Source organism: Macadamia integrifolia, chromosome 13 (genome assembly GCF_013358625.1).
Source record: "Macadamia integrifolia cultivar HAES 741 chromosome 13, SCU_Mint_v3, whole genome shotgun sequence".
Lineage (NCBI taxonomy): Eukaryota > Viridiplantae > Streptophyta > Magnoliopsida > Proteales > Proteaceae > Macadamia > Macadamia integrifolia.
In genome coordinates this window covers 13,525,119-13,534,951 of record NC_056569.1, presented here as the reverse complement: position 1 = coordinate 13,534,951, position 9,833 = coordinate 13,525,119, and the positions used below count along the sequence as shown (strand labels likewise).

The following is a 9,833-nucleotide window of genomic DNA, read 5'->3' as shown; positions in this document are numbered from 1 at the left end:
CCGGATTTGTCTCATGCAGTCAGCGTTGTTAACAGATACATGAGTAATCCAGGGAAGGAGCATTGGAATGCAATTAAGTGGATCTTCAAATATTTGAGCAAGACTAAATATATAGGTGTTATGTTCAGTGGCAAGGGAAGTTCTACAAAATTGGCAGGTTATGTTGATTCTGACTATGCTGGTGATTTAGATAAGAGGAGGTCTACTACAGGGTATGTGTTTACATTGGCTGGTGGACCTATATCATGGAGGGCGATGCTTCAGTCTACAATTGCATTGTCCACTACAGAGGCAGAGTACATGGCAGCAGTTGAGGCTGCCAAGGAAGGAGTCTGGTTGGCTGGACTGGTTCATGAGTTGGGGTTGGAGCAAGGAGGTACAATGTTACATTGTGACAGTCAGAGTGCCATACATCTTGCAAAGAATCAGGTGTTTCATGCAAGGACAAAGCATATTGATGTGAGATTTCACAAGAACAGGGAGCTTGTGTCAGAAGGCAGTATTCACTTGAGAAAAATTCATACAGATCTCAATCCTGCAGATATGTTTACAAAGCCAGTTACTATAGAGAAGTTCTAGTCCTGTTTGGACTTGATTAATGTTACTCATTGTTGAAGATGAGGGACGCACCAAACAGGTGCAGGTTTGTGCCTCTAATGAGATACAATGATGAAGACGTCTACAAGTTATCTTTATAGGAGGCTCGACAGAATTCAAGCCAAGGTGGAGATTGTTGGTGTATGATGTCTTGTATTCAGTCGCAGCCCCCCTGCATAGCAGGGGGTGTAGGGGGGCACAACCCCCTGCTCGAATTTTTTATTTGAGGGCAATTGTAGTTTAATCCGGATTAAGGTGGCAATTGTAGTTTAATCCGGATTAGGGTTTTTTCGCTATATATTTGTAGCGATGGTTTCTTTCTCTCTAATGCAAGCAATACTGAGAGGTGTGAGGACGAGCGTTGTAACCCTATTCTCCATTGATAGTAAAGCAGGATCTCATCTCACCGGGGACGTAGGCAACCTTGCCGAACCTCGTAAAATCCGTGTGCATTGTTTGTTTTGTTTTTCCATTATCTTCTACATCATTTTAGGGTTGCGTTTCTACAGTAATTATTATTTGACTTTTTCAAACAAAGGGATTTTGATGTAAAAATAACAATCATAATCTTGTCCCAACTAAATGAGGTCAGTACCATGGATCTGACACAAAGGAATTTTGATGCAAAGTAGACTAAAATTTAATAACCAAGTATAGAATGATTTTGAGTTAGAAATACAGGCACATAAGGTAATGATTACAAAAAATTTTCTTTTAGTTTTGAAATTTATAGTTCCCTTCCCTTTGATTACCTTTGCAACCAAACAAAGCCAACGGTTAAAAAAAAAAAAAAAAACCCTTAATGCAGGCATATTTGTTCCTCAATCAATGAGCAACTACATGAAAAACCCTTACCTCAAAAAAATAAAAAAATAAATGACACATAGAATTATACTAATAAGCATGGATGGACATGTTTATTGAATACCAAAACCTAAGCATGTAAAAATGCAAACGATGTTACCAAAAAAAAAAGGCAATTGAGAATATCCAGAATATTGAATGGACCACATCTTTAAGTCGAAACCATCTACCAAAAAAAAAAAAAGTGTAAATCATGCCCCTATATTATAGTATTCCACCCCATACAATTAACCTATGTTTTACATGAACGCCCATTTCAAGGATTTGGCAGTCAGGACCGAAAAGGAAAAAATGACTAGCGATACCCCATCCATTCTAAACACACACAAAAAGAAAACACAGAAAATCTTCAGAACTCACATTTTCATTTTATTACTGTAACCAGACTCAGAGCTGGAGCTGTTCCAAAGAATACACTAACCTGAAGAAGATATTCTGGATACAAGAAGTAAGAACAAAGGAACACAAAAGGAAAAAAAAAAAAAAAAGGTAGTTGGGAGGGAGGGGGAATGCACGGGTAAATTCCTACAGTTGATCAGAATACACTACAAGTAAACAACTCTTAAACAAGCCCACAAATGAATCTTACCCGTTCCTGAGATTCCTGAGAGCTGTGGAGGATGCTGAAATTCTCAAATCAATCCTCTCCATCCAATGCACTTGAATGTAACCAATAGTACTCCGGCAAAATTGGATGGCTAATTACAGAGGCTGATTCACCAAGTTCCCCCAATCATAAGGTAAGATCATCCCATTTATAGCAAATCCAGAAGGTTTGGCTGATCTGAAGTAGATTTGGGTTGATTAGACCGTGAGTGTCCCATGCTCCCTCTCCCTCGTCCCCTTCCCACAGCATTTGGCGGAGGGGGGGCAAGTCTTGGCATGGTCTGTTCACTCTTGGCAGAGGCAAATATGGATCCAAGATCAGTAGCTTTCTTTTCAGGAAATACACCTGCTGTGTAAGAACTGGAGTTTGCCATGCCCAAACTGGAGTTTGCTTGATTCGATTTCAAGAAGCCAATAGAATTTGGGGGGTTGAATCCCCCACCGTACAGATTGTTGGTATTTGAAATAGAACCACCCTGATTCTGTCTAGGGAGGCCAATAGAATTGTGCATATTGAAAACACCACTGTTCTGGCTGTTGGAATTTATCACAGAACTTCCTTGAATATGTTTTGACAGCCCAATTGGATTGCTGCTGGGGCTGAAGTTGCTCTGGGTTGTGTTCAATACAGACCCCTGGTAATGCGAGGAGAGCCCTAGCATACCATTTGTTGCAGCGGACCCCACACTACTTCCCGAGTTACTAGGCCTCGGGGGCCAATCAGCAAAAGGGTCTGTATCATCTAAACCAGTATCAGATGTTCCTGGATTCTGCTTCTTTTTCACATCATCACTTAATTGAGGGGCAACAGCAGAAGTCGTCCGAGGAGGCCATTCTATGTCAACTGGAGGGCATGAAGTGGTTTGCTGAGCAGTATTTGAAGGTATCATGGACTGTGGCTCCATGAAAGTAATCGAGCTTGGCTGTGTAACTGGCAATGTCAATGTTGATGGTAGGTTGGATATAGAAGGCTGCACAGTGACTGCAGCACCCTTTTTCACAAGAACCCAATCTTCATCCCATGCCGGGCTGCCCTTTGCCGAAGAGACAATTGCAGATGGTTTTTCCAATGATTCAGACTGAAAGCCATTGGCAACAGGTGTTACCCTTACTTCTGGAGTTCCAGAATCATTAACTGACACACCTCGTTTCTCTTCTATTTTCCTGCAACATTAGAAAAGCATATAAAGTACAAACAACTCAACTGCTTCAGTTACAGAGCAGAAAAGGGGTAAGCATAGAAATACCTTAGTATATCCTTAACAAATAGAATGTACTTTGCAAACTGCTGAACATTCAATTGTTGGGCAATAAGAAGTGGTACAAGTAGCGGAAGGACATGTTCTGCAGTAAATTCTAGGCCATACTGAACAAGAAACATACATATAGAAGAACATTAGCTGACATTCCCCAATAATAATTTTCTTACTTCTACTTCTAAAGGCTAAACCAACCGAACACCATCTTCAAGTGGAAATAGGATGCACATTCTTTAAACGTATCATCTTCGTGCAAAAGGCCAACTGTTTTTTGTTTAGAGTTCTTTGGACTTTGAATCCAGAACTTTTCTTTTTGGCCCTCACAGGAAGATGTGGCAGGTGCAGGGCTGGACCATACAAATAATGGAGACCATGTACAATTTCATGTCGACATCAGTGAAAATTTTCTCTTAAACTCCATCTGTTTCTAGGTGAAAAAAGTGTAAAAAGATAATCTTAAGGAAAAAACAGTACAAAAGACTTGAATTTTACTTGAAAACATTCCTGTCACGTGATTTTTACGTGTGGAGAAATGGACCATAAATAATAAATGCTTGAAAAAGTGGCTCTTTTTTTTATCTGGCATGAGGCACAGGGCTTTGAGGCGGAAACTTTAGTCACATGAAAAGTAAATCATCTAAGAAGAATGTGGATGTTTTTAGGCTGCTACATGTCAGATTGCTTCATCAACAGCAACTCTTGACTCATTCATCACAATAGTCAACCAAAATTCTTTGATAAATTAGGTGTAGCAGATGATAAGACTGTTTTTACCTGCTTGAAAATTGAGTTTGCCACCCCAAGGGTACACATGAGAGTGGGAGCAGAACGGTCAACAGCTGTACAACGTTGAACAGTTTGCAAGATATCCAGAACAGCATGTTTATCGAGTGTGTTGACCAAATCACTAAGGCAAAGCAAAGCATTCACTCTGACCTGCCAATGGAGCCATCCCCATGTTCATATTAATAATTTATACAAGGGTGTTACCCACTTATATGAACTATACGCATGTAATCTCATTAGGCTTGAGAATAATAACAATAATAACGCACTATTCCTCTAATCAATGAGAAGCCAGCTTGTTTAGATGGTACTAGGTAAGAGACAAATACAGTTTGAAACTCCCGAGTTTTTATATGTAAAGCATCTATTTTTTAGATAATAGGCCCTAAGAACAGAAGTACATGATTGTCTACCCAAACCCAAGTGAATAAGATCCAAGTGTGTTGTTAAGGCATTTACTCATATGCTACATGCTTTGGTACAGTTAGACGCAACAATTAATGATATCCATTCTTGAAACGCTAGGGAGTTCAAAAATCATCTCACTTTTCTGGACGAAGGCATTGGAAAGCCGGACCAAATTTGTACAGGAGAGACATCACTACTTCCATAACTGGATCCAACTGTTTCTTTCAGAACCAGTGCTAATATGCAGCTTAGATCCAACTGTTTCTTTTAGAACCAGCACTAATAAGCATCTTACTCCATTAACTAATCCGGTAGTATCGTCTCATAGTTTGAATAATATGTTGCCAGATCTGATCAGAAATAAACATGACCCTATTTTGTGTTGCAAGTTGTCTAAGTAGATGCATTTTTCAGAAGGAAGATGGCAAATATCAAGTATTGTTTCAACTCAGTTGAGGCCCCAGTGGACCAATTGCATTTCTTGTAGACAGTTACTGGTTTCACTATCTGCTTTGATTAGTGAATACAGATCAGGAATGATACAAGTGGATGAAGCAGTCCAGATAGATAGAGATGACGGGAATTTCTCAAAATGATTACCCTGATCAGTGCCATGACCATCCAGAACACTTCCTTGCCTAATGAGTCAGATCTGCCTCACTAAGCCTACCAAGTGAGCAACCAAATATTGAGGAAAGAAAAAACAAAAGGGAGTAACTATTGCACATGTGATAAGCAGACAACTGGCCATTAAGGAGATGCCACAAGTGTAATGACATCATTACCCCCTAATTTCATTTATAAACACAACTCAGCCTTTTTCTCCAATCAGCTTATTCAGAGCCATACCTTTTCCTAGTCCTAAGCTATGTATGTCTTTCCTTACCACTACTCCTAGAATCATTTTAGGCCTACCCCTTGGATCTTATAGCTCCTTCAATCTAAATCAAATCATCCCTTTGTACTGAAGCATTCAAAGGCCTCTATTGCACACATCCTCATTTCAGCTACATTAAGGTTGTCTACATGTCCTTTTTTTTACTAACGAACATTCATCTCTATACATCATTGCTGGCCGTAAAACTGCCTCATAAATTTGCCTTCGAGTTTTAAAAAATATGTCAATCACTCAACACTCCCAATGCACCCCTCCACTTCATCCACCATATTCTAATTCTTTATGCAACACCATCCCTATTTCTCCTCCTCCATTTATGATTGGACCTTGGTACCTAAAATTTTCACTTCACACGCTCTCTATTTTCAATTTTCACAACCCCACTTTATGTCCTACTGTTACTAGAGTTACACAACATATATTCTGGTTTTCTCACTTATCGTAAAACATTTTGATTCCATGGTTTATCACCACAATTCCAATTTTATCCACCAAAATAATATCATCCGCCAAAAGCACACACCAAGGGATTGATCTTGAATGTTTCAGCTCATCAATGATTAGCACAAACAAATATTGGCTTAGAACTGACCTTGATGTAATCTATTTTCTCTCTAACATTTGCCAAATTAATTGTCCAGGGTCTATCATAAGCTTTTTTTCAGTCAAAGAAGACCACAAGGGTCAAATTTCTCAAAATCTTTCTATTAGTCTCTAAGGAAAATAAATAACTTCCGTAATTGATCTTACTGGAATAAAACCAAATTTATCATCCAAAATATTAGTTTCCTATCATAGACAGGTTTCAATTACTCTCTCCCACAATTTCATAATATGGCTCCAAGTTTTATTCCTCTATAAGTATTATAGATTTGAAAACCACCTTTATTATTTATAAATAAGAACCACAATACTTCTCCTCCAACAACAACACAACACAACTTAGCCTTATCCCAACTAAATGGATCCATGAGTATATATTTATATATATTAAAAAAAAAAAAAAAAAAAAAAAAAAAAAAAAAAAAAAAAAGGAGAGAATTTGGACCTCCCACTCACAAATCGGCAACCCGGATCTTAGCCCTCTACGTAGCTTTGTTAGATGCCATACTTGGGTAAAGACTTAGCTTTTGCATGTCTCTCTTTACTAACTCATCAATGGTCGTTTTTTGCCTGCCCCTAGCCCTTTCAGCTTCATCCATCTGCATCTGGTCACTCCTCCGTACTGGGGCATCCAAAGGCCTCCTTTGAACATGCCCAAACCATTGTAGCCGACATTCTCTGAGCTTATCCTGAATTGGGGTAATTCCTAAATCGGTTCTAACTTGGTCATTTCCTATTCTATCTCTCAGAGTTTTACCGCTCATCCATCTCAACATCCTCATCTCAGCCACACTCAACTTATCTACGCTACGCTTCTTGACTGCCCAACATTCTACACTATACTTCATAACTGGTCATATGACTATTCAGATACCAACATAGATGTGATATGGACCATGGTCAACGGATCCAAATGAGGATCTATTTTGAAACCCCTTTTCTTCTTAATTAATCCCCAAATCATGAAAAAATAATCTTTTTCTGCTCAAATTTGACTCACTACCTGTGATATCATGGTAGCATTTCGAAACCATCAACTCGGGCCTAGGTTTCATTTTGTGGAATTCCCTATTTGCAGGTGATACCAGATTGCTCAATTCATGCATTAACCGGTAGGCAGGTGGCACAAACTAAACCGCAGGGAAAAGGCTAAAGGAGTCTGGATTTCATTCCTCACATTGAATTGATCCAGCAACACACATTGGCTTCAGCCCCTGGGTTTGAATCCTCAATGACTTGTATATTTCTAGAAATTTTTGAAGCGTTCAAGCAATTTTGACACACTTCCCTAATTTCGAAAATTTCAACTCATTTCCATTTGAAATGTGGTATTTTATATAAAGGAATGTAACGTTTTGATCATTTCATTTCATCATGGTTTGAAATTTCTGTCGAAATGACTGAAATGTTGCAAACATTTCGGTTTTCGAAAATCCTCAAAACAATATAGGGGTAAACCTTATAGGCATGCCAGATTTCAACTGAAATTTCGGCCATTTCGATAAGTTCAACTCATTTCAGTGAAAATTTGACATATTCCAGGAAATTTTTTGTTGAAATTTCGACTCATTTTGGGAACATTTTGAGGCATCGCTCCCTTTCGCCTGAGAAACTCTCTTTTTTTTTTTTTGGGGGGGGGGGGGGGGACTGGTGGTGGTGTTGGAAAGCCTGAGATTATGGAAGTAAAGTACATCATTTTGCTACTAAATCAAGACTTGGTGGTTAATTGTGAAGCATCCACTTCAACATTTGGGTGGTTTGAATTTTGAAGCATCATTTCGCCAAATTTTCTCAAATTTCAAGTTTTCCACTTTTAGGACTGTTGTGATGGAATTTTAGAGATTCTTCAGGCAAAGATGAATTTGGCTGCCAAATGTCAAAGTCCAAAGCCAAACTACCAATTTGCGGGTTCTTTTTTTTTTCCAATCTAACGCTTCAAACATATTTAAAGATACTTAAATAGGCAATCGCTCTAATTGTACATGACACTTTTTGACATTGTACCATAAAACGTTTTCCGTTCATTCTTAATACATTTTCAAACGTTTTTATTGAACACTGTGTTTTCTGGTACTGAATTATGTGTAGAATAGATTATATAAGAGAAATAATACAAAAATATACAGCATACAGTACCAACCTAGGGTTCAAAGCCAAACTACCAATTTGGGTTTTTATTTTTTGGCAATCTAAAGGTTCAAATATGTTAAAGATGCTTAATTAGGGTTTTCCTAAAGTTCAGCAGCAAAATACAGCCATTTGACATCTGAAATCGCCAACCAAAATGTACCAGTTTTTTGTCAAAGTTCAACTATGCATTTTACTGATTTTAACAAAGTGTTATATTCTTTGCATTTCGAGGCCCATTTAAACCAAAATATTTTTCCGAACCGTGTTTGACACAATTGGCTATGAAATATATGATTGACCATGAGAAGTCAGGTTTCACAAATAAGAAATGCTACCTCCACATCCCCATACTATGTTCAATAATAATAATATTTTGGATATTCTATTTTGGATATCAATGCTTGGATTCATACTGTTCTCATCATAGTCAATAAAGTTCACATCCTTCAGGATCATACCATTATCAACAGTTTAAAATGTATTAAGCGTTTAACACCTCTAGACACAGATTTAGAAAAACGAAGTATCTCCTACATACCGCAGCAACTGTAGTTTTAAGAGCCAAGCCATGAACTCGAGGTAAAATCGCTTGCTTCACTACCTGCAGAATTTAAAAAAATAAAATAAAATAAAATAAAAGAGAGAGAGAGAGAGAAGAATACCAGTACCTTATGCACAATGTCAAAGATTAAAAATTTTTTACGAGATTATCATAACTGGTCGTAATCATTGGCAATGCAACGAATTGAACTAGACCAAATGAGAACATCATCAGTATCAAGTATGTGCTGTCAGTTAGTACATATTGACTAATTGTGAGCCTTTTCTCCCCTTTCAGTAGGCTTTCCTCTACTCTTCTTCTCTCCTCCTCCCTTCTTCTCCTCTTCTTGCTCTTGCTTCGTGTGTGCAGGGATTAGTTTCAGTTCTTGATTTCGTGATATGGTATAAGAGAATTAAAGATCCAATCCCTGTTTCTGTGTTTATGGTTTGAGAGACACTTTCTTTGATTAGGATGCTTCTTTTTTTCCTCTTTTGGTTCTGCATCAACCTATGTTGCCCTATGTTGAATGAGACTAGTGAAGACAGAAAACTAAGGTCTCTTCTACTACTACAATCTGAAATTAAGAACTTCTATGTGATAATATAATTTTCGTGGTGCAGCAAGAAACAAACTACAGTGGTTTGTTCTAGTGCTAAGGTGGAGTATAGAGATACTGACCATATTGCTGCTGAGTTGATGTGTTAGAAGTCTACTCTTCAAGAGTTAGGTTTTCCAATTACTCAACCCATGAAGATATTTTGTGATAAAAAAGCTACCATCTACATTACCAGTAACCGGTGCTTCAAGAACGGACTAAAACATATTGAGGTTGATTTCCACTTTGTACAGGATGTTGTTTTAAAGAAGCTGCTTGTTACTCTGTTCGTTTCATCTGGTGACGAGTTGGCTGATCTCTTTACTAAGTCTCTTTTTAGTCCTGCCTTCCGTAAGTGTTGTTCCAATCTGGGCATGGGTGAGTGTTAAGTTATAGTTATGGTCTATAGGGTATCATATGTACACCTACTGGACCTATCCCCAATGTGTAGCATTAGTAACTATGTGTAATGCATTTCTCACGATAGGGGAAGTGTCCCTATCGTGACTTAGGCTTAGTTAGTAGTTAGTTCAGTTTTTTATTACT

General features: G+C 38.1%; 1 protein-coding gene across 1 annotated transcript in view; it reads right to left on the bottom strand.

Moving 5' to 3' along the window:
• Positions 1-1,807: 1,807 nt before the first annotated feature.
• Positions 1,808-9,833, bottom strand: part of LOC122059031 (SCY1-like protein 2) — a gene marked incomplete at its 5' end in the record, with an annotated part of 34,121 nt that continues 26,095 nt past the window's right edge. The window contains 4 exons of the mRNA XM_042621737.1: positions 1,808-3,231; positions 3,315-3,433; positions 4,101-4,262; positions 8,690-8,752. Coding sequence (XP_042477671.1) covers positions 2,217-3,231; positions 3,315-3,433; positions 4,101-4,262; positions 8,690-8,752 — 1,359 coding nt within the window. The remainder of the gene's footprint in view (positions 3,232-3,314; positions 3,434-4,100; positions 4,263-8,689; positions 8,753-9,833) is intronic.